The following is a 25,989-nucleotide window of genomic DNA, read 5'->3' as shown; positions in this document are numbered from 1 at the left end:
TCCATCTCAATTTCAATCATTATATCATAATGAAATATCACTGAATAATTATTGTCTCTTTGCTCAAGTAAGAATATTTCAACTTTCTAAAAATGAAAACATAATACAATCAACATTTTTATATACACTTTTCAAGCTGTAATACACTGGTCTCTACCAAGTTTATAGACTAGTAGAGGCAGAAATGAGAATATTAGAACTTCCTACTATGAGATGCCTAAAATTACGGCCAAAAATGGAAATAACCACAACTGCAGCTTAGTAAGCAAAAATGGCAAGAATTTATTTTGCAAATATAAAACCTTAGACATGTGAACTTCCTCGGTTTCCAGGCGTAAGCTTAAAAATAAATTCAGACTTGGGGCGCTTGGGTGGCTCAGACGGTTAAGCATCCGAGTTCGGCTCAGGCCATGATCTCACAGTTTGTGGGTTCAGGCCACGCATCAGGCTCTGTGCTGACAGCTCAGAGCCTGGAGCCTGCTTCAGATTCTGTGTCTCCCTCTCTCTCTGTCCCTCCCCCACTCGCGCTCTGTCTCTCAAGAATAAATAAATGTTTTTAAAAAATTAAAAAGATAAATAAATAAATAAATTCAGACTAGAGGTGACAACAGAACACAAGTGAACTCTCTCTCAGTAAAAAGACTAATTCCAATTCTCATCTCATCCTAAACAATGAACCTCTCATTTCTTATTATAAATAAAAGTTAGAAGGGAGTCAGAGCTCTTTCATGCCATAAAATGTAGGTTGTTAATACATCTATTTTGCTGGAGTCTTACTCCTGCTGGAAAGCTATTTGATTTTTTTTTTAAGCTCAAATAATCAAAACCTTTTTTTTTAACTGCTTCAGCAGAGGCTAAAGATTGGGAAGGTAGAATAATTTTTCTCCCCATCAAGTGAAAGCAGTCTTTCTAAACTAGAGGTTAGCCCTAAGACTAGACAGTGTGAAGAAGCTTATTCTGCTGCTATTAAATATCTTTTCAGAAAAACAGCCCCTGTGAATTCTAATACTGCATATAATCATTGCTCAAATGATCCTTTTTAGTTAGAAACAATTTTTTTCACTACCATTCTCCACTTTTTTCATGTGCTTTTTAATCTAATGTGCGGGGAACTGATTGGTTTTAATTTATTTTATTTTAGTTTTAGTTTATGTCAAAGACATTTCTTTTGATGAACCTATAAATCAATGTACATTAGAATCAAAGTGAGACTAAAACACTTAAAGAAATATAACTAAGTTTCCCCAGAACTCAAGATCATTTACAAAAAATGTGATTATAACAGAATATACCATGAATACCTTTAAACATTAAAGATAATTTTTAACTAATACTAGGAAACCTCCTCTGTATTTGTCCCTCCCTGCAGCAATACCACATTATTATAAATTTAGATTTAGATTTAGACTCTTTCCAAAAACAAAACAAACAAACCAAACAAAAAATACATGTAATTACTAGATAGGGGTGTTAAACTGAACCCAATACCATCATAAAAATTTGGTTTGAATTCATTTAGCTAATCACTTACCTACCAAGGCTCTTGGGCAGTGGTCCTCAAATTTCAGAGAGCAAAGAAGCAGTCAGGGTACAAATTTAAATGTGGAATCTAAGGCCCAGATCAGGGAGATTACCTGATTCTGAAGGCCCCCAAACACACATTTGTAGTTAGCACCAGAGATAGTTTCCAGGAAGAAGTATGTTAGGAAATTGAGACAAAAGATGGATTGTTTTGATATGGCTAGCGAATGACCTGGATTTCAAGGCATTTGACAGCCTGGCTGGAGCACAGCAGGGATAGCCCTGGTAATCCAATAAATAGCATGGGGAAGCAGCAAAAGGGAGAAAGTTTGGTTCAGTCACTGACCAGTGAGCCCAGCACTCCCCTCCTGCCATCCCACTAAAATATGTATCCCAAATAAAGTTCAAACAGGATACAACATTATACCTGGAATGTAACTGAAGGATGTTAATCGGTATCTGATGCTGGCTGTGGCCTCTAGCAGCAGGAAGTCCAGTTAGGAAGAATATAAAAAAGCATCTCACTCTACCTCATTCTGTATTTCCTCAAAAAAAAAGAGAGCGTGAGGTGCCTCCTCCACTACTGGTTTCCAAGCCCATTAGTGATTCTCTCTCAAGGCAGTTTTCTCTCAACAATATAATGCTCATGACCAGAGCGGGAAGGTAAAGCCAAGTGGAGCACTGCATGCTACGGTGTAAAGTCAGCCCTAGGTAGCTGTGGGGACAGGAGGAGCACTCAGAAGAGTGCGACCTTACCACTATCACTTCCTCTGCAAAAACTCAAAAAACAGTAAACCATTTCAAATCACACAAAATCACCCCCCTTGTTATACACACAGGACAGAAAAATGAAAGAGTAGGAAAGGAAGGCCTCTTCTGAGTACACAAAGATCTGTCATTCATTAATTTGACTGTATCTTTGAACACTCTCCTACCTCACATGTAGAGGAAGAGCTGCCTTACCTAGATGTAGGGAGAGTGGTGCAGAGAGTTTGCTCACTCTGACCAGAGTCAGACAGTCCCTACACTAGTCCCTCTTCTGTCAAGGTAAGAAAATCAAAAAAATCAATAACAGTATGGGACCAAGGTGATGCTCTTGCACCGTAAGAAAAAAGAACACTGCCATAAAGAGAAAGAGAGAAGGGCACCTGAGTGGTTCAGTCAGTTAAGCATCTGACTTCAGCTCAGGTCATGATCTCACAATTCGTGGGTTTGAGCCCCACATCAGGCTCTGTGCTGACAGCTCAGAGCCTGGAGCCTGCTTCAGTCTGTCTCTCTGTCTCCGCCCCTGCCCCACTCATACTCTGTCTCTCTGTGTCTCAGAAATAAAATAAAAACATTTTAAATAATCAAGATGATTGTTAAAAAAAAAAAAAGAGGAAGAGAGAAAGCTTGCTTCTGTGTTGGGCTTACATGGGAATCAGGAGAAAAACTTGGAAATTATCTACTTTACATTCCCAATTGAAAAAGAAAAAGGGAAAAGAAAAATACAGCCTCCAAAAGCAAGAGATGAGGGAGGGGAACAATAGCTGAGAGTGTAAAAGAAAGTGGATAAGAAAAAAACTGGGAGTTCAAATATATAATAATAGTAGAGATTTAAATTCTATATGAGAGGCAATTCAGAGCAGTACAGAAGCTGGAAAAAATCTAATTAGTATTTTAACATATACATGTGAGTTGATCTCCTAACACAGAAGGAAAAGGACCAAGATGTAAACAAAGCATATTGATAGATTAGAGGACAAAGACCACAAATCCAACCTACAAATAACTGGCATTTCTGAACTGAAATCATCGGCAAACATACCACTGAAAAATTACTCCTGAGCTAGAAAAAAAAAAAATCAAACATATTTACTTTTATAAATTGAGAGGATTCACTGTGTTTCTGAGAAAACTGTTGGGGGGAAATATCTATGCCTAGAGGTAGCAGAGTGGAATATCTTATTTAAAAAAAATAAAAAGGAGGGGCACCTGGGGGCCTCAGTCAGTTCAGCTTCCGACTTTGGCTCAGGTCATGATCTCACAACTCGTGGGTTCGAGCCCCGCGTCGGGTTCTGTGCTGACAGCTCAGAGCCTGGAGCCTGCTTAGGATTCTGTGTCTCCCTCTCTCTCTGCCCCGAACCCACTCACATTCTGTCTCTGTCTCTCAAAAATAAATAAACATTAAAATAACTAACTAACTAAATAAATAAATAAATAAATAAAACAAAGATGTGGAAAAAAGAGTTTATCTACACAGGAACAAAATTAAAGTAGCCTCAGCCATCTCCTCCACAGCAAGGAACACCAAAAGTCGATAGAGCAATGTCTAAACATCTGAAAATTTCTGACTTACAAGTTTGCATCTTAGCACCTATAACACAGTCAGGCACACTGTAAACAAATAAAAGTTGCAATGAAGAAAAGAAAATTAAAAATTTAAATGAATTTATTTTATATATCTCTACCTATTGTACCCTTCTTCTACTTTCAAGTTTATTCACCAATTGGTCTTTTCCCGTTCAAACAACAGATTTATATGACATCTAATCTTTCTGATACCAGTGTCATTTTATAAGATTATCATATTTTTATATAAAACAAGACTTTTCTGTAAGCACACAAGAGAAATTGATCCACCATTGGTGATGATTTGAGCTCTTTGTGCTTTTGAATACTGAGTGGGACTTGTAGAGACTAACTTGTCTGCATGTATGCTAATTAGGCCAGAACCAGGAACTAATGGTATATGAGTTTGACCAAAGTTATTCCACAAATAAGAAGATACAGAAAAAGTCTGTATCAGAAACTACAGACTCTGCTATTCTGAAAATAGATGATAAAGCCATATATTTTTAAAATATACTACCAAGTGCCATTAAAAAAATAATTGGTGGGGCACCTGTGTGGCTCAATTGGTTGAGCATCTGACTCTTGATTTCTTTCCATTCAGGTCATGATCCCAGTGTCACGGGATGGAGCTCCATGTGGGGCTCCACAGTGAGCATTGAGTCTATTTGGGATTCTCTCTCTCTTAAAAAGAAAAGAATTAGTGTTCAACATTTTTTAATGAAAGAAATATTCCCTTTTTCTTCACAAAGTCTTCATTAAAAACTAGATGGGGTAGCTGGGTGGCTCAGTCAATTAAATGACCAACTCTTGATTTCGGCTCAGATCATGATCTCACACTTAGTGAGATGGAGCCCTGCATGGGCTACTAGACAGTGTGGAGCTTGCTTGGGATTCTCTCTCTACCTCTCTCTGTCTGCCCCGCCCCCGCTCACGCATGCTCATTCAAACGCTCTTTCTCTCAAAATAATTAAAAAAAAATAAAAATAAAAAAAACTAGAGGGGCACTATGTGGCTCAGTTGGTTAAGCATCTATCAATTTTGTCTTGGGTCATGATCTCACGGAAGGTTCATGAGTTTGACCCCATGTGAAGCTCTGTGTTAACACTGCAGAGCCTGCTTGAGATTCTCTCTTACTCCCTCTCTCTCTGCCTCTCCCCCACTTGCATGGGCTCTCTCTCTCCCAAAATAAAACAAAAAACTAGATTAGCATACCTTCTTACTTCCACAAGCTTTCACTCATTCACCTGGCACCTGCAATATCCCAGCACTTTGCTGTGTGTGTCCTCATAGAAAGGAATGTCAAATGTTTCCTGGGAAAATCAAAGACTCTAAAAGAAGGAGTCTAGAAGACTTGAATCCAGTTCTTGAAGAATTGAATTTTGATACATGAATGAGGGCTTACCAAGTAGAGACAAAGTCATGTCAAAGAAATGGAAGAGCTCTTCAACAAAGGGCCTGAAAAGTTTGCTAAGTTTTAAAAATAAAGTGCCAATACATGTGCATAGATTGGGTAAAGCATAGGCTGATATGGTCCAATGGTTCCCAACATTGGGAGGGACCATTCTCAAAGAAGTTGTTTGGAAATGAGTGAGAACATAGTTGTCACAAATAGGAGGGTGTGTAGTTTGCTATTGCAATTTAATGCTCAGGGAACAGATACAAAGAGCATCTACAAGGTATGAGGCAGCTCCATAAAAATGCCAGATGAGCCCCCATTAAGAAACACTAGGAAGTGGGTTAAAAGTAAACAAAGCCTTGAGGTGCCTGGGTCGTTCAGTCAGTTAAGCATCAAACTTCAGCTCAGGTCATGATCTCATAGCTGGTGAGTTTGAGCCCTGCAGTGGGCTCTTCACGGACAGTGCAGAGTCTGCTTGGGATTCTCTCTCTCTCTCTCTCTCTCTCTCCTTTTGCCTCTTCCCCTCCCCTACCTCTCAAAATACATAAATAAACTTGAAAAAAAAATTTTAACGAAGTCTAGAAAACTAACCATAGTGTTTCTTAGCATATTTTTGAAATCTGAGATCACAACCTGCATTTCTGTCAATAAATATTTACCTCTAAGAAAGCTGTGTTTTTCCTGAGAAATGGTATGCTTCTTTCTTTCCTTTGACCACCATGAAGCTGAGAACTTAGTCTATAGGAAGGTCAGGCAGTAGGGGAGTGGGGGGGAGGGAGGAAAGGAAGGAAAGCAGTTTACAGATAACTCCAAAATTCTATGAAGAAATTCCATTTAAAACAGTGAGCAATAAGAAACCACTGTAGGTTCTTGAGCTACCATAGAGATTATTTTAAAAGTTTTCTCTGAAGGCTATTACATGACAGTGATATGAGACAACCCTAATCTCAAAGATAAACTTGTATTAGTATGTTCCTTGGTTCTGCAAGCCTATAAGATCAGCACTTCAAGGACTGAAGTACCAAGCTCTTTAGAGGTACCTCTGGTTTTACAGTTTTCAGCAACCTTTCCCTATTCTGGATGCTTTTAGGTAGGATTTATTCTCCATTCCCCTACTTTCCAATCCTTTTATACCCAGCCTGCTTGGCCCCTGAAGACATTTGTTTTCAACACATAATTACTAAATAATCTCTATGGCACTTTGTTGTTGTTATAGTTCCTGACTGTGTTTATGATTCAAACACTGCCTCTAGGGTCCCAAACATCTCTAGGCTTCAAAGATATTAAGAATCAAATCAAACTCAGACTCGAACAATGTACTTATATAAAGCAGACATATTTTCCTTAAAGAGTTGCTTATCTTTCTCAGAAATGTATAAGCATTAAGACCTGCTATCAATTTAGAATTTGTCATAAAACGTTATGGCCATCTTGATTGCCTCATCATGTAGCAGTGTCTCATTTAATCCTAAATAAACGGGGAAAGGAACTGGCAAAGGGAGAAGAATGTAAGGAGAAACAATCCTGTAAGTCTACCTATATCCAAATGAAACCAGGGTAGAACCAGAAACTGTTTCCACTAACTTCCTCAATTAAAATATCAGTAACAATGTTTAATTCTTGAATTGCAATCCCTTAATTTGCATTTCTCAATATTCAACATTTCTTTTTAGATCAAATTTTCATTTTGTAAATGTTTCCTTTAGTCCATATTCAACTCTTCAGAAGCAAGAAGTAAGGATTCTACTTGGGGTCCAATAATGTTGTTGAGGGACTATGTTTTTCTGAAAGTATAAACTTAAGCTTTTGTCACTAAAGAGTGAGGCCACTGTTGAGGCGCCTGGGTGGCTCAGTTGGTTAAGCCTCCACCTTTGGCTCAGGTCATCTCAAGGTTCACATTAGGGCCCCATCACAGGCTGGGTGCTGACCACTCAGAGTCTGGAGCCTGCTTCAGATTCTGTGTCTCCCTTGCTCTTGCTCTCCCTGTCTGCCTCTCCCTCACTCGCACTGTCTCTCACAAAAATAAAAACATTAAAAAATAAAATTTAAATTTAAAAAAGAGTGAGGCCACTATTAAATTTTAACTTTTTAAAGTTATAAACATGATTCACACAAAGTGAGCCTGTGGCAAAGATTTATTGAACTCCTGATGAAGGAGCGAGCTGAATGGGAAAAATTATAAAAATCTTGGAAATAGGGCAATAAAATCACAACCTTCAGGAGTACTTTTTCTACCAGTCAAAAATAATTTGCATCTCCATCAGACAAAAAAAAAAAAAAAGTAACTGCTGAGCCTGGGCCCTAATCAATAACGGTCAAACAACGGTATAGTCCGCTAGATAATTAATTCATCCTCAGGTGGGCATCTTAGACAAGGTTTCATTCTGAGCTATCCTTTTGCTTTTGCTAGGTGTTTATAATTTTTGCCATCATAAACGTGTATCTATAAACCAGTTAACTACCCCGTTCATGATTTGATAATATAAGCAGATAATTTGGGAAAAGAAAAATTGTTGGCTATAAATATTAACTTATTCCTCCTGATCCTTAATGAATATGAAACCCCTTCAAGTTACGGGGAACTTGGGCATTGAAATCACTGGTAATTTAAGACCCTTTGTTTCAAGGTCACACGGACAAAGGCTTGCTATCCCCGCGCAGGCTTAAACACATGGTAGTAACCACCCACGTTGTCCGTGAGGGCTCTGTAGTGGCCAAAGAGGGCAGGTCACACTGGGTGCGCCCCCTCCTTCCCACTGCGACTCCCCACGCCCAAACAGAAGCTCGTCCCACCACCGCTGGGACGCGGCCTGCATTTCACCAGCAAGCGCCCCGCTTCCCAGTCTTTTGTTCAGGGCTGGGCTGTTAGCCGCCCACCCGCACCCACCCTTCCACCCCATCCCAGAGTACGATGAGGACCCTACGGTAAGCAGAGCCGGGAAGAGGCGGCCAGCCAAATGCTGTGGGAATACTCACCCAGCTCCGCTCGGCCCCTGACCCCGTCGCCCAGCCCAGGGCGGGCGGGGCAACGGGCATGGGGGAGGGGAGCCGGGGTGAGGTACCCATCGCTCTGCCCGCTGCCGCCCAACCGGCGGCCTCAAGGAAGAGAATAATGGGCTCCCGAGGGCTACGGAGACCGTAACAGACGAGCAGAGCCCACGCGCACAGAGGAACACCAAAAGAAAGGCCCAACCCTCCCTCGGCCAGCGCCACCGAGGCGGCCGAGTCAGAGCATGCGCACCAGCACCTCCCGCGCACCATGGGGCCAAGCTCGCGCCCGTGCCTGACGTCGCCAGCCGCGCGCGCAGGGCCCGGGCCGGGGGGCGTGACCTCCCGGTTGCCCACTGCCACTGGAGCCGAGGCCCCGCCCCTCATCTCACCGGCTGGGGGAACCGAACGGCTGCTTTGCGCTCCGCGTCCACAGAGGCTGCCCACTGGGGAGGCGCGGCAGGCAAACCCAAACCTGAGAGACGGGTGCCAATGTTTTAAGGGTCGTTCCACCCCTTCTTCCAACAAATAGTCAAATATCTGGAAAATAAAAGGGTAACTAATGGAGAAAGGGTCGAGCAAGAACCTTCACGGAGGTTGGGGAATCAAACCGGCTAACACCCTAACATACATACACACAGTGTAAAACTACTGTAAGCGCCACAATTAAGCACAGGCAGGACTACCTCCTTTAAAACGGAAGACCAAAGTAGAAGTTAGCAATTCGAAAATTGACAATAGTTCCATCTGTGATACATATCTCAGGGAAAAAAAAAAATCTAGCAGCAGAATTAAATTGGGGGTTGGGGACGGTGGGATAAAGAAAAGACCACAGAAAGATGTAGGAGTAACAGGGGTGATCGAACTGAAATACTGAAAATGCAACAGAAGACATGTGAGGGAAAACTAGCATCTGCTCCTTTTAACACAACAGAATTAAATTCGTGTGAAAAGAAGAGAGTAAATACAGGCAAAGAAGTGAAAGGAAAACCTGCCTTCAAACGTACAGGGAATGGTTATGATCTTGTACCACAGTTATGTAAGATATCACCATTGGAGAAAGCTAGGTGATAGGTACATGAGATTCTGTACTATTTTTGCAGTTTCTTGTTACTCTATAATCATTTCAAAATAAAAAGTTCTTAAAAAGGGACAGAACACCCATCAATAGCGATCAGGAAAAGGAGTTGACTAAAAAAGCTTGAGGAAATTTTGGGGGGTAATGGAACTGTTCTATACCTTAATTGTGTTGGTGATTACACCTGCTGTTTTGTTTGCCAAAACGCATAAATGGGATAGATTTTACTATATGTAAAATAAAACTCAATGTAAAAAAAGATACTGCCAAAAAAAAAAAAGATACCGCTCATAAATGAATTTCCTAACATACTTGAGCAACTGTGGATATAAATGAATAAGATAGCTGCCAATTAAAAGTATTCACTGGCTTTTTTTTTTTTTTTTTTTTTTTTTAAGTATAGGGCAGTGAGTTCTGAGTGAGAACTTTAGTGGATGGGTGTCTCCTTCAGCTTTAAGCAGTTATTTGAAAAACATAAAACTTTCACATACAAAAATAAGAATGCATTGCTTGGCACTGTATTCAATAATCTAGACACACTTTCATGCATCAACAATACCATGTTAAAAAATTATGCATTTGAGATTTTTTAGACTACTTTTAAGTGTTTATTTATTTATTTTGAGAGAGAGAGTGGGTGCACAAGAGCGGGGAAAGGCAGAGGGAGAAGGAAAGAGAGAATCTTAATCAAGTTCCACGCTCAGATGGGAGCCCCACTTGGTGCTCGATCCCCTGCCCGTGAGATCACAACCTGAGCCAAAATCACAAGATGGACACATAACCAACTGAGCCACCCATGCGCTCCTGCATTTGACATGTTTTTAAGTTTCATAGTTCATCTGCCAAAAACAAAAACACAAAGCAAAGTAAATCAGCTAACTTTGATATACTTCGTTTCATCTTATCACTCTTGGCAAGGAATAGTACTGGCCTGTTTGTGTTTACCCTACAACACTACAGAGTGCTTTAGGGTGGAGTGTGTCATTGCATAGCCAGCCTCTAACAGAGTTCCTCACTAGTAATAAGTATTTGCTGAATAAAACAATGAATTAATCACAAAGAGAAGGAAACTAAAATTCATTGAGAACCCTCCATAAACCAGAAACATAGTTAACTGTATGATAACTACACGAAGATACCCATTTTATAGACATGAAAACTGAGACTAATGATCAAATCCCTTTCATTCCTTATTTCATTGGATTTCTCCACTTCATTTGGACATGTTGATCACATCTAGAAAGTCTTGTTTCCCTTAGCTTCCATAAAACTACAATCCCCTGAATCTCCTCCGGCTCCCTTGACCTTCCTTTACTTACCTTCACAGGCTTCTGGTTGTCCACTACATTTTAAACCCATGTTTCCCACAGGGCCTCATAGAAGTTAAGCCTTCTGGCTTTTTATTTGTTTTGTTTTATTGAGACACTGTAAAGTAAAAAAAAAAAAAAATTCAAAATAAGTTTATCGAAGCTTTGCATTTAGCGTTTTCCTTTAACCAATGAATATTTTTATTACCAAAAATTACAATGCAGTATAATTGTGCCTTTCACATTATGGGAATTATCTTGTAATATTAATTCACAATATCCTTAAGGTAGTATGGCCCAAGAATGAGACACAAGTATAAAATTGCATGGGAAATGTCTTATTTTCTCAATCTTATAAGAAAGTACAATCATATCACTTGTACATAGTCTTTCGGCTCATATCCCACAGGCCACACCAAGATACAAGGAAGGTAGAAAATGCAGTCTCTCGCTAGGTAGCCAAGGGCTCAGTCAAAGCTTGACAGAGTGAGATTGTTTTATTATTAGAAGAAAGAAGGGCAGAATGGATACTGGGGAGAATAGCTCTCTCTGCCACCGCGTGTAGTAGGCAGATCTCTTCCACCACCCTCCAGGAGGTCCTCAGGAAAAGATAAATTATATAAAAGAAAGAGTTAGGAGAGGTAATCTGATTGGATGGCAGAGATAAGAAACATAAACCTGTGTGTACATAGCACTTACCCAAAAGAGTGAGAGAAAAAAAACTGTAGTTGGCGAAACTATAGAGACAGTAAAAAGATCAGTGTTTGCCAGAGTTTGGGGGAAGAGGGCAAAAACAGAAGGGATGAATATGTGGAGCATACAGCATTTTTAGGACAACAAAATTATCATTTTGACACTAATGGTGGATATATGACATTATGCTTTTGTCAAAACCTATAAATCTATACAACACAAAGAATTCTAATATAAACTATGGACTTTAGTTAACAACAATCTATCAATATTGGTTCATCAGTTATAACATATGTACCACACTAATGCAAGATGTTAATAAAAGGGGAAACTGTGACTGGCATACATAAGAATTCTGTATTATCTGCTCAGTTTTCTGTAAACAATATTTTCTAAGAAATAGTCTATTAATTTTTTTTAATGATACTGAAAAAAACCGCAATAGTCAATATTAAAGAATGGGGTTTCAGAGAATTGATAATAATTACAGCAGGGTGATTCAAACTGCCCATCATGCCACTTCTTATTTGTTACCTTTTGTATACCCACAGCACATACATACTTGGGGGGATCTGTGTTTTATTTTTATTATCAACCTTTTTGAATGTAATTTATATAAAATAAAATGCTCCCATTTTAACTCTACAGGTTAGTACATTTTGACAAACAGATACATCTATGTAACCATTACTACAATAAAAATATAGAACACTTTCATCATCCCAAAGAGTGAACTACTACTCCTTTGCAGTTAATCACTTCCTTGACTCTCAAAGCCTTAGTAACCACTCATTTCCTCTAGATTAGTCACTCTAGTTTTGCCAATTCTAGCAAATGGTATCATACAGTACATACAGTACCTATGTGTCTGGCTTCTCTTACTTGGCATCTATCTGAGATTCATTGATGCATTTATCAGTAATCAGTTCTTTTTTATTACTAATCAGTATTCCACTGCATGACTATACCACAGTTTGTATATCTAGTCATCTGGGAAGGACATTTAGGTTGTTTTCAGCTTCTGGCTATTATAAATAAAGCTGCTATAAATAATCATGTACAAGTATTTTTGTGGACATATATTTTCATTTCTCTTGGGTAAATACCTGGTAGACATATATTTTGGGCTCAGTATAGAAATACAAATTGTGTTCTTTGACTATAATTCTGTACTGATGACATTCCTTAGCTTAGGGCTTGCCTTATTTCATATTCTAATTTAGAGAAACTTTTGTTGCTGAACTTAAGTTACTGTATGTTTCATTTGATTTTTAGTAGTAGGCATATGTACTCAGAGTACCTAAAGTTGGGGACTGTGGCATGACACTCATGGATTCAATCATTTGTATGGAAATAGCAATGGAAAATTGTCATTTTTTTTAATGACAATCTGTAATTATATCTGTGTTTCCTAAGAAAACTTTCTTAGAAAATTTCTGAAGGTTACTGAAAATTAGTTGTAAAAGTCTTGACGATAGCAAAGCATAAAGTTAACACAGAATCACAGCAACAAGGTACTACAGCTAACAATGGATAGCAGTAGGATTGGATAGCTGTGCTCGCATTTTGAGGATCTTATCTTTGAGGGTCTAGTTTGTATTATGAAAGGTATATATAACACATTTCAGGAAATAAGCCAATTTGAACTGTCTGAACAAAGGTTGGAATACTGTAGTGCATTTTGTTATTTGTCTGTCTTTGTTTTATAATATTCTTATTTGGACATTTCTATCTTTCAAAACACTTGAGGACATTTCGGAACTATACATTTGTTTCAAATTTGTCAGAGGAATTCAGAGTTCTAAAAGAGTCACTCTGGCGGTAATCTGATATTACTCAGGTTGCTGGTTTTTTCCCACTGAAATTGGTTGACAACGCCCTTTGTTCTTTTATTTGGGGAGGGGGTCAGAAAAAACTCTGCATATCTCTAGCATATCCTTCTGGGTTATCAGATTCTAGCCTTGTTCATTGTCTGTAAGCAATTTTGCTGTTCTTTGTAAATTGTAGGTTATATAGATATAGATAGATACATAACTTCTGTCCTGTCTGGTAGTGATTTTAATTGATTCCCCCATGTTACTCATGGAAAAATCAGTTCTATCCCATTTTACCTGGTTCCCTGATATCATATGAGTAAAATGAATTCTTTAACATATATTCGTTTTTATATCTGCATGAAAGGCATGATTTTATCTTTCTCTAAATGTTATATTTTAATAGAGGCCTAGCAATTTGTACCTACGAACCCCATAGGAATAAATTCTTACTGTACACTTTCAGTCCCAAGTCTCACTGAAATGCTCAGTAACTTTGAAGGGAAAAGCAGTCCAGAGTCCATAACAGGGCAGCTGCCCAAGCAAACCAAAACCTTGACCAAGATAATATGAGGCCCAAGAAGAAATAAATGAGGGGCGCCTGGGTGGCTCAGTCAGTTAAGCATCCTGCTCTTGATTTTGGCTCAGATCATGATCTCAAGGTTTGAGATAGGATTGAGTCCTGCCTTGGAGCTCCATGCTGACAGTGCAGAACCTGCTTGGGATTCTCTCTTTCCCTCTCCTTCGGACTCTCCGGTACTCACTCTCTCTCTCTCTCTCTCAAAATAAATAAATAAACTTACAAAGAAGAAGAAGAAAGAAATGAGAAAGTAGATAAGTAGCAAACCATGAATGTGCCACACCTTTAGAATACGTGGGGAAAAAAAGATTCAAACACAGTATTTGCAGCACCCTGTATCCAGAATGCATTGATTTGTAAAGCAATGGGTAGAGAATAAAGAAGCAACTACAAAATCTCAAATTCTTCAGAATTTTTGGTTCAAATTCCCTCTACCTTCTAGGCCATAGGTTAGATCCCTTTGAACTACACAGCAAGATATTCTCCCTTGCTAGACTTTCCACACATCACCCAGCAAAGAACATACCAGGAGGGTAATGAGACAAGATCAATATACTTACATAGGGTCTGCCTTTTTGCTCACAAGGACTTGAATGTCCTGGTTCAATAATGACCTGTTTCTTTTAATGTTCTATGGCTATGTTTACAGATCAGGAATTTATTCTGATTGTAGTATTCAATTGCATATTGATATATTGGTGTGTTATAATGATGTTTTGCATTAAGACAAGTTCAGCCTGCAGCCCTGGAAGCCTTTGTGCAGTTTTAATTCACGAAGCTGCCCTAGATTCAGACCAAATCAGAAGTTGCTCCCAAGGCAATAATTCTCTTTAGACTGCCTCTTAAAATAAATAACAGTAATGTGTGTTTCCTCGGCCCCTTCATCTGCATTATCTTATTAGAGAGATGACAGACACACTGTGGAAAGGGTACCAATGTGGCATCAAGAAGTCATAGAGCAAGCTTTATTTCTGCACTCACTTGGTATGTAGATTTCGAGCAGTCACTTATCCTCTCTGAACCTTAGGATCTATGTTCTACAAAATGGAATTAGCAATAATTCCACCTTTGCAGGAGTGTGAAGAACAAAAAGATATACATTTTCAAACTTACGAGATTGATACATAAGAGTAATAGAATAATACAATAATTAATATAATCATGTTTTCTAACATAGAAAGAAGGCCAGGTACAAAACAATATGTTAAAGTATAACTTCATTTATAGTCCTATAGAAAAATGATAAAAGGTTACAACCAAAAATTAACAATGGCCATCCCTAGGTAAGGGAATTATGAATGATTTTTCTTCATCATACCTTTTTGGTATTTCAGATTTAGAAAAAATAATGTGTCATCAATGTGTTACTTTTTATAATAAAAATAAAGAATGCTACCTCCAATAAAAAAATTAAAATTGATGTCTGTGATTTTTAGATGGAAGCAAATGATATTAACTTTACTGAACATATATATATGGCACAAAGAAAAGAATGTTATTGATATAAATTATATCCTGTTGTTCTGTAAAGGAAATAACACTAGAGGCAAAAAGGTCAAATTTAAAGGGACAAAAAGCCAAAAGGTGGTGACCAGCAAAAGACGATAATGTGACATTCCAAATGTATAATTTCTTACCTTCTGCAACCCAGAGTTGGCCACAGAGAATGTCCCTTCATTGTTCAGTCTTCCTCAAATCAAGGAGCTGATGGAATAAATACATAGGCAGAGATAGTAGAAGGATATAAAAAGGCATCCTTATTCTATATGTACTCAAGACATGTCAAGAGGCATATTACAAAACATGAATAATGACAAAAAGAAAGAGGACAAATGTTAAATGTCGAATGAAATAGGCCACAGTTGAGTAGTGTTGCCACATCTTTGATGTAATGTTTGACTGCTTTGTATTATGATGCTTTTAATTATTTATGCTGTTTGGTATGTGTGATAAAGAGGAGGTAAAGCTTACTGCCATACAGATTTGTCTCTGATATTGGTTCTTAATACACACAGCACACACCCTACTTACAATAGTCAAATGTCCATTATGGTCAATGAGGAAATTTCACTTGGCTGATTGGTCATGATAGCCTCATGAGGATGGTCTGTAGGGTGATGTAACAGCCACCGGGTGAATTACAGCACTTTAAAAGGCCAGTAAAGAATTGCAATGCCTTCCTAGATGCTTATGAATTCCACTAGTTTCAATAAAGCTGTTTAGCTGGAGGTTACTGGCTTGTGTGATGCTTGGCTTGGAGATTCCACCAACTGGCAGCTGCCTAGGGCTCTAGCGAGGCTGTATAATGCTAGAAGACATCTGCCTGGAATAAGAACATCAACCCAGAGGATGAAAACACTCTGCATGTGAGCTATAGCCCTGCCACATCACTATATCCTTCTAATAGGTGCCTTTGCTAAGCAGCATATGAGTATGTCATATATCTTCAGCTCTCAGAAATCTAACTAAAACAATCTGGATTGGTGGTATATCCAAAAGGGGATATTTGATAGAGAGGTCGGGCTGAAAATATATATAATGGAGTTATCTCCTATATCTACTTAACTTATATTAACTCTGCTATATGTGTTTGGCAAAAAAAAAAAAAAAAAAAAAAACAACAACAACAACAACAAAAACCCCACACTTTTCTTATAACATGGACCCTAAATGCAAGCCAACAACTTCATCTGGTGTTCAACTCAAGAAACAACCTCTGTTCCAATAACAGAGGAAAAGGGGCTGTGTACGATTTCTTGACTGATAGTATACACACTCAAAATCATGTATACAGTGTTCTAGAGATTTTTTTAATGTAATTTTAACTCTATTTCTGCCTTTCACACTGATTTTAGATCCTAACCCTTTTAGAAAAAATCACCTCCAAAGCAGTATTTGAGTGTCACTGATAGTTACAGCTATGGTCACAGAAGACACACTATTCAAGGGAGACTAGATACCATGAAAAGAAAGTTCTGAGGGTAGAATCCTAGAGAACATGAATACTTTAGAAACAGGTAGGAGAGTCCATGAGGATTCTAAGAGAATTAGGAGGAAGACAAGAAAGAATAGATAATAAAACCAAGAAGAGAGTTTCCAAGGAGTGCTTAACAGTATCAAATAAAAAGCAAAGAAATTAAGGAATATAAATACTGAAAAGTGACTATTGGATTTGGAAATTAAGACACTGATAACTTAGCAAAAGCAGCTTTCATGTTATGGTAGTGGTCTCTTTCTGATGGATTACAAAGTGGATGGGTCTTTAAAAAAATAAATAAGGGAATCAAGGAAGTAAGGACTCCAGCTTTTCTATGAAGAAAAGAAAAAAGATAGAGTGGCCGGTAGCAGAGAATCAGAGGCAAGGGAGGGTATCTTAGTATTTCACTTTTAAGTGTGTGTGACTTGATCCAGTCTGCAAGCCAAGCACAAGAGCCAAAAGGAAAGAGGAGACAATTGAGGTACCACAGTGCCTAAGGAAAAAAGAAGTTGAATCCCAAGTACTAATCTGTATTATCTGGAAGGAGGACAAAGGAGACAATGTAATGGTAGGAATAAAAACATACATCTTTTTTATTCAGGAGAGAAGAAGTGCAGTGGAGTAGGACTTGAGGAAAGTTCATTTCTGATAGCTTCTGCATTCTCTGAAATGGGAAATTAGCAGAGCCATTTCTGAAAGTGAGGAGAGGGGCTTAAAAACACAAGTAAAATTTTGTAATTGTCTTAAAATAAATAAGAGAAGGTGAGAAAGAATATATATGATTTGAGGGTCTAGCTGAGACTGGATTCTACATTTGTGGAGGTACTACTTTCTACACTTTGTGTGATTGTTTTTTGTTTATTGTGTTCCTTCAGTACCATTCATCCTGCTTGTGTGAAGAAGTATAAAAAGTAGCCGAGTGAAGAGTGAATGAATTGCAGGCTTGCAGGGTGCTGAAGAGATCTATTAGGGTAGAATCAATTAAGGCTGCTGGTACAAGAGTAGCAGAAGTGAGAACCATGGGGTCTGATCAGGATGATAAGGAAATGATGATAAGGGGACATCAATAGAGTTGGAATAAGGAAAGAAATCAAGGGACAAAAGATTATCATGGTGTCATTAAGAGAGTAGGCTTGTGGAGACAGAAGATGACCAGCAGAATAGGAGGACATGTGTGGAGAAGAAGAGATGGATGTGCAAGGTTTCAGGTGTATGTATCAGTGAGTCCCAGGTAAGGACAAGGCCCCTGAGGTCAATCAAAGGTAGGCTGCTGAAGTAGAATGGAAGTGAAGCCATAAGCATTGAATAGACCATAGTAGTCAATGGGTCATTCATGAAGGCCTGGAAATTTCTGCAGGAGTTGTGTTGGAGAGAAAGATAGTGAGCCTGGTACCAAAAATCTAAATAAATGTGGACCATTAAGAAAAAGATGGTGATGAGGAGCATAAGAAAGGGTACAGATGGGTGGGTATAGAACCAACTCAAGAAAAATTTTGCTTTATAGGAAAGTAAAATGATCTGGATATGGCACTTTGGAGCTAGGATAATACTACCATTACTTGCAGGCTATGGGTAAAGGAGCCAGGCTAAAGAAAAGTCGAGGGCTCAAAGAGATAGATACGTGTTTCAAATGGGTGAATGTATTAGTCAGGGTTCTCTAGAGAAGCAGAACCCATAGGATACATATAGATATGCAGAAGGAGAATCATTATGAAGGATTGACTTACAGGATTATGAAGGCTGAGATGTTCAATGACCTACCTCCTGTCAGCGAGAGGCTCAGGAAGTAGTTGAAGTTCAAACCCAAAGCCTGAGAACCAGAAGAACCAATGATGTTAGTACCTGTCTGAGTCCAAAGGCCCAAGAACTGAGGGCTGATGACCAAGATAAAGATGAATGCCCCAGCTCAAGCAGAGAGGGCACATCACCCTTCTTTGACTGTTTTGTTCTATTCAGGCCCTCGATTGTATGAAGCCCACCCACATAGATGAGGGTGACCTTTTTTACGCAGTCTAGGGATTCAAATGCTAATCTTTTCTGGAAATACCCTTACAGAACGACCCAGAAATAATTTTTATCAGTTATCTGGGCATCTCTTAGATCAGTCAAGATGACATATAAAATTAATCATCCCTGTAGGTCTACATTCATACTGGCTCTCTCTCTGTGGAAAATAGAAACTGTTAAGCCTATTAACATTTATCCATTCTTTTCACAAACTTACAGAGAATCTAGTGTATGCCAGGCACTGTGCTAGGTGCTATAGAAATACAAGAACAAGACAAGCAGTGTCCCTGCCTTAAAGGAGTTTAGAGTTTTTAATTAGTAAGATCTCAGTCAAATAAGCAAAAAAACTTCTCAGCCTGACCATGTTATGAGGCTCTGTAGATCTGGTGGAGGAATGTTAAAAGCTAAATCAACCAAAGGATTCCTGAGAAAAAAGATATGCTCACAATCTGTCAGGCACTGACATCGATAATATTGATAAGCCTGCCCACATCTTTGAAAAAGTTACTGATAGAGCTGTTTACTAAAGAGCAAACACTAGTTTGCTGTATCTTTAGGGGTTATTTACATTACAGCAAGGCATAGAATCAATTGATATGGAAATCAGTTAAGAATGTTTTAATAGCAAAACAACCACAGAACTGTATAATCTTATTCGAAAACATAATACCTAAGAATCACATGAAAGCTAAATTTAAATGTTTTATGCATGCAAGATGGAACATTTCTTAGATGCTTTTAGAAACATCTAAAAGCATGCTGATAGATTGCTATTCTGAGTACCAAATGATAAGAGCTGTGAAAAGAACTACATATGAATTATAGGTAGATAATATGTGGCTTATATGTATATTACATGTAAAATCATTATTCCTTTGACATTGGCAAGCTTTACCCAATAATTATACTTCAATTACTATCAGCAAATTTCAGAAATACTCAACCATTTTAGATCCACTTTGAATAAATTTTCTTATATCACCAAATCTACAAATATAATCAATATATGAATAGTTTTTGATTAAAATAAAACCAATAATGGGGCACGAGGGTGGATCAGTCGGTTAAGCGTTTGACTCTTGATTTCAGCTCAGGTCATGATCTCACAGTTTGTGAGCTTGGCCCTATATCAGGCTCCTCACTCGCAGCATGAAGCCTAATTGGGTCTTCTCTCTCCCTCTGTCTTTGCCCCTCCCCTGCTTGGCTCGTGCTTTCTCTCTCTCTCTCAAAATAAATAAATAAACTTAAAAAAAAAAACAGTAGGGTCTTGAAGATAAAAAGTAAACTAACAATGTCAAGCTATCAGAGACAAAACTTTCCTTTAAATAAATGTAGTAAAAGGATAAGATATAAAATTAAAAACAAAAAAAAATCATCAGAACATTTAAAAACAGATGACTTTGCTGTGGAAAAGGGGAGAGAATAAAAAGGAAGAAGAACGAACATAAAGCAACAAAAACTTTTCACAATACACCCGTATTCCTAGAGTACAAAAATGTTCAAGCCTCAAATCCTGAAGCCAACAGCACTCTTTAGCCTTCTCAGCACACCCTCACAACCTGAGGCTTGAGCATAAGCTTTTAGGGCTGAGTAAAGCCTTTGGGAGGCTTGCCATCTCAGGTTTCACTGTGGATAAGGCTCAGTGAACAAATACCAGACTGAAACACAAGCTGACCTTCCCTTAGGAGGAGGGATTTGGCTTAGGATGGGTTTAGGGATTTCAATCCTGTGTTTGCTTTCCCAACCTCCACGTGATTGCGCCAGAGGCCCCCTACCTTTCTGCCACACTACAAATCTTTCATTGGTATCACTTGTCTCATAGAACACATACATTCCAGAAAATGTTCCTTAATATTTAATAAAATAACTGTTCTTCTGCCATATGTTAAATAAAATCAGGATATGGTCAAACAGAAAACATGCTTGGGCAAGCTGTAAAACATGAGAGTCACCTGGTCATTCAACTACTGATTCAGTAAGCACAAAACACTCTGAACAAAGCGTAAAAAGAAGCTCTTGATCACAAGCAATAGAAACTGACTGGCTAATTTTAGCAGGAACTTATGGGCAGAATATTAAGCAGCTCATAGAATCAACAGGAGGACTCAAGAACCAGGCTGGGGGGGGGGGGGGGGAAACAAGCAGGAACTAACAAGGGCAATCAGATAGTAAGAACCACAAGGTCACATGCAACTTTGGTTAGGATACTTCTGCTAACCCCACCATAGGTAGACACTACTAGATACCATGCCAGAACCATTGGCCACTGGGAACATACTTGAACCATCCTTACCCATTTAAATGATTCACTTGAGATTCAAATTCCCAAATCTGCTTGGCCAAACCCAAGTTTCATGATCATGCCCTCTCTGCTGGGGTTGGGAAGAAGGGAGATCTCACTAATTGGGCTTTTAGAGAGCAAGTCAGGGCCCTAATGCTCACCAAGACCCACAGAGGGGAATTTCCCTCAAATCGGAAGAGAGTCTAGATGCCCCATGCCCAAAGGAATTGTAAATACTCACTTCAATCCACAACTTTGACCATTCAACATATACTTTTGCCCCCGTACTTCCCCAAAAAGATGCTGTGGGCATCACTGCTACAAATTGTCAGTATGCCATATTTTTCAAGGGAAGTAGGGATGATCTACCAGACAATATCTGATTATTGCCTCCCCTGACCCTCAGAAATTAATTTGTTCTCCATAGAGACAACTACTGAGCCTGATTTTGAGGTAATATTACAGTACATTTTCTATAGAGGCATCACTACTGAGGGGGAGGGGATTATAATGAGTTCATGTTCTTAGTAGTAAAACAATTAATTTTAAAAAATGCATTTTGGGGGCACCTGGGTGGCTCAGTCAGTTGAGTGTCCGACATCGGCTCAGGTCAGGATCTCATGGTCTGTGAGTTCGAGCCCCGCATCGGGCTCTGTGCTGACAGCTCAGAGCCTGGAGCCTGTTTCAGATTCTATGTCTCCCCCTCTCTCTGACCCTCCCCCATTCATGCTGTCTCTCTCTGTTTCAAAAATAAATAAATGTTAAAAAAAATTTTTTTAATGCGTTTTTTGGAGCTCCTGGGTGGCCAAATTGGTTAAGTGTGACTTCAGCACAGGTCATGATCTCAAGGTTTGTGGGTTCCAGCCCTGCGTCAGGCTCTGGGCTGACAGCTCAGAGCCTGGAGCCTGATTTGGATTCTGTGTCCCCCTCTCTCTCTGCCCTTCTCCCACTCACACTCTGTCTGTTTCTCTCTCTCAAAAATAAACATTAATTTTTTTAAATAAAAATATAAAAATAAAAAGTGCATTTTTTCAAGATGTTGATCCATAGTGGAAAGGCAAACCCAAAATCATACAATAAAAAGAGTATCAAAGGATACTGGTACTAGCATTGTGTTAGAATTGCAAAAACAAACAAGAGACCCCTGTCCTCCAAAAGCTTAGAGTAGAGCAGAGTGACAGACATTTGAAAAGACCTTTGGAATGTAATGTGAAAAGTACTATAATAGAAATATATGCAGAATTTGATGGAAGAATGTAGGAATGACCCTAATCTCAAATGTGGGGAACAGGGTGGTAAGGGTGGCAGGGAAGACTCCCTGGAGGATGTGAGGACATGACAACTTGAGCTATCTCCTGAAGAATGAGTAGGAGTTAGCTTCTATCTTGTGAGCGTATTTTATAATCAAGAGCAATAAATCACTCAGACAGCAGTTATGGTGCATTTTTATTGAGAGCACTTCCAATAGTGCCCTTTATTTCACCTATCATAATACTTATCATGCTGTATTGTAACCACCTGTGCTCTTGTCTGTCTCTCCACCAACCTTTAAGTGCTGTGGTGACAGGGACCATGCCGGTCCTGGGCATAGCTGCATTTTGGGCTTCCAGCACAGTGCCTGGCCCAGGGAGATAAATATATGTTCGCCAAAGGAAAGAACAACATCAAAACATTTTACATAGAGAGATAATTCCTGAAGAAACACTCTTGACAATTAGTTAAGATACTATTAAACTTTAGATGCAACTTGAATATAGCTTACTTTTAGTCAGTACTTATGACAGCAAAGTCATAAATCCAGGGTTATATCTTTGATCTGCTGTAAAAGATCCAAAGATTCAACTACTGCTCACTAAATAAAAATGCAAAAGAGATTAAGAGTAATGGTGTTCATCTTTTTTAAAAAAAAAAGAAGGGTTAACTTCCAAACTCTTTCCTTTGCCATTAAATTAAATGACAGGGGTTCTTTAAAAAACAAACAAAAAACAACCCAGATCTTTAAAGGGAAGTAATACTACATACTGCAGCATAATAGGAAGTTGAAGTTGAAAGGGAATCTAATATTCCTGTCCTAGCTGTAGAGGCAATAAATTTAAGCTTGAGGGTTAATGCTTTACGACGCATGAAAACTTACTATGGTCACATGGAAAACAACACCCCACACCGTAAAAAACATTGGTGTTTGCAGTAAATTGAATCCGAAATAGTTGATACCAATGGTTCTCAGTTAGGGTGCATCAGAATTACCCAGATTATTAAAACAGAGATTACTGGGCTCCATCCCCAGAGTTTCTGATTCAGTAAAGACAAAATAAGGCCAAGAATCTGTAAAAATATGATACTAAAGATATTAAAAATCCAAATCATATTTTCAGGAATGAGAAATTATAGAAAAGAAGAGGTTGATTTGAAAAATAGTATTTTAAGAAGTAAGAAATACTCACTACGATTTTTAACAATGATGGCTAAAGAGAGAATTAGTAAACCAGAAGAAAGATATGAAACAATTACAGAGAATGCAGCTACTATAGAGACAGAAAGTATGAGGAGTTACGAGTAGGGTGACAAACCATCCTGTTGTGCCCCGGGACTTTCCTGGTTTCAGTACTGAAAATTCCACATCCTCAGAAACCACTCAGTTGTGAGCAAACTGGGTGCCTGGCCACTCTAGTTACCAGATATAAAGAAATAAATGAGAAGGACCAAACACAGGAATTCCAAGACGAAAGATATTCCAAGATATTAAGGGTCACCTGGGTGGCTCAGTTCTGTTAAGCATCCAACTCTTGGTTTCGGTTCAGGTCATGATCTCAACATTCGTGGGTTTGACCCTGTGTCAGGCTCTCTGCTGACAGTGTGGAATCTGCCAGGGATTCTCTCTCTCTCCCTCTCTCTCCTCCTCCATCTCCCTTAAAATAAATAAATAAACTAAAAAAAAAATAATATTAAGAGTGGGAAAGAGGAAGTACATAAAGAGAAGGTGAATGTGAGTTTTCCATAATTTATGAATATGAGTTTTAAGAATAGAGGAATAAGAATCTAAGATCCAGGGATCACAAACACCAAGAAAGATTGAAGAAAAAAAAAAAAGAAAGAAAGGGGGCGCCTGGGTGGCTCAGTAGGTTGAGCGGCCGACTTCAGCTCAGTTCATGATCTCTCAGTCCGTGAGTTCAAGCCCCGCGTCGGGCTCTGTGCTGACAGCTCAGAGCCTGGAGCCTGCTTCAGATTCTGTGTCTCCCTCTCTCTCTGACCCTCCTTCGTTCATGCTCTGTCTCTCTCTGTCTCAAAAAAAAAAAAAAAATAAACATTAAAAAAATTAAAAAAAAAAAGAAAGAAAAAGAAATATAACCAGATGAATCATAGTTAAATCTCAGAACATCAAAGACAAAGAGCAACTATTCAGAGTTACCACAGAGAAAAAACAGATTACCTACAATGGGATAAAATGTAGACTGACAGGACAAAATAAGAATATTATATAGAAGTCCATATGATAATAGTTTTAAAAGCCTGAGATGAAATACCTTGCCACCAAGGAGTCTATACCCAGCTAAAAAATAAGACAATACCTGCATTCCCACCCCATGAAAGTCTAGTCTCACACTCAACTATCATAAAGGGAGGGTTAGGAGTGCCTCAATGGATCAATCAGTAAAGCATGTGACTCTTGATCTCAGAGTCGTGAGTTAAAGCTCCACAATGGACAAAGAGTTTACTAAAAAAAAAAAAAAAAAAAAAAAAAAAAAGAATAAATCAATCAATAAATAAATAAATAAAGGGAGGTCTACCCCACAGTGTATCCTTCTACACCCCAGACTAACCTTGGCTCTTCACCAGATAGTAAGAGATTGGGGACCTATATACCTGCTGAAAGCCTTTGCCAAGTACTGTTGGTGTTCACCTTGAGACTCTTTGTACGACATAGAGAAATTCACACTTGATCTTAGCCAAAAGGCCAGGAAGCAACTGTACAAAATAGGGAAATCCAAAGTAACCAAAAGAGAAAAGAAAGCTGAAACCAGAATGATAAGGAAATCACCATTGGCTAATCTGAGAGATCTGTCAAGAAAAGGAAACTAAACCTTCACAGTGAATAGTAATGTAGGAGACAGGAGAGGATACCTCGAACTACGGGGTGGAGAGTCAGGATTGAGGCCTTTACAAACATTAGCCAAGATCTTGGAAAGGCTACAGTGAGAGGATGAGAGAAAAAAAAATCTCTGTTGGGAAGAAGAACCATTAAAGGAAAACTGTCTTGCACAGTCCTCAACATGCAGTGAGGTGGGGGATTTACCTGGTGAATTCATAAGCACAAACCTGCCCATACTGGGTTTGGTATGCACATTAATTTGCGTGGTCTAGGAAAGTTTGTTCCAAATGCTTCTGGCTCAGTAATGCCCCAAGGCATCCGGCAGAAGCAAAGGCAATTCCTCACTAGAAAAAATGTACCTTCAATTTGGGTTTTGCCATATTCAGTTCCACCACAAAAAATATAAATGTGACTGTGTGTGTGTGTGTGTGTGTGTGTGTGTGTGTGCGCGTGTGTGTGTGTTTTATTGATGTAAGTTAATAGCTCTTCTGATGTGTATTATGGAACTTTGTTATTCAAGCAGCTCAATATATCATTAGTGCTAAAATTGAACTCCTTTTAGAATTCAATAGTTGCCAGCCTATTTGTTCAGGTATACATTCCTGAAATCTCTTGCTCCACATTTTATAAAGGCATTATATGATGTTCAATGAACTCCCTCATTTGTGATAATCAATGTTTGACATTCTAAAAGTTTAAGTCGTTTGATCTATAGTTAGACTTTAATAAAATTATACAATTCCCTGGATCTTTAATTATATACTTACCAAGCCATATATAGCCAATCCTTCTAAAAGGCTTCTTTTATTCAAAATAATAGCCTTCTTTTTAGTGTTTCCTCAACAACTACTAGCCTCTAATAAAAGTTGTCATGACTGTTAGGGTTTTTAAAAAAATTATAATCTGATCCCCCTTTTAATACC

General features: G+C 38.6%; 1 protein-coding gene across 24 annotated transcripts in view; it reads right to left on the bottom strand.

The window, feature by feature from the left end:
* The window catches only part of ATG10 (autophagy related 10), a 275,188-nt gene extending 259,767 nt beyond the window's left edge, over positions 1-15,421 (bottom strand). For 5 of the 24 annotated variants that reach the window (XM_019836227.3, XM_019836234.3, XM_006927827.5 and 2 more), the window contains exon 1: positions 8,228-8,474. In XM_019836227.3, coding sequence (XP_019691786.1) covers positions 8,228-8,317 — 90 coding nt within the window. In that variant the 5' untranslated portion in view covers positions 8,318-8,474. Of the gene's footprint in view, positions 1-1,531; positions 1,904-5,910; positions 5,990-8,175; positions 8,195-8,227; positions 8,545-8,631; positions 8,655-10,636; positions 10,743-15,348 lie in introns of those variants that run through there. The other 19 variants (XM_045033226.1, XR_006582792.1, XR_006582791.1 and 16 more) reach the window with 12 other exon arrangements.
* Positions 15,422-25,989: the final 10,568 nt, after the last annotated feature.

Source organism: Felis catus, chromosome A1 (assembly GCF_018350175.1).
Source record: "Felis catus isolate Fca126 chromosome A1, F.catus_Fca126_mat1.0, whole genome shotgun sequence".
Lineage (NCBI taxonomy): Eukaryota > Metazoa > Chordata > Mammalia > Carnivora > Felidae > Felis > Felis catus.
The sequence above is the reverse complement of the archived record's forward strand: the minus strand, read 5'-3'. Positions and strand labels throughout refer to the sequence as shown.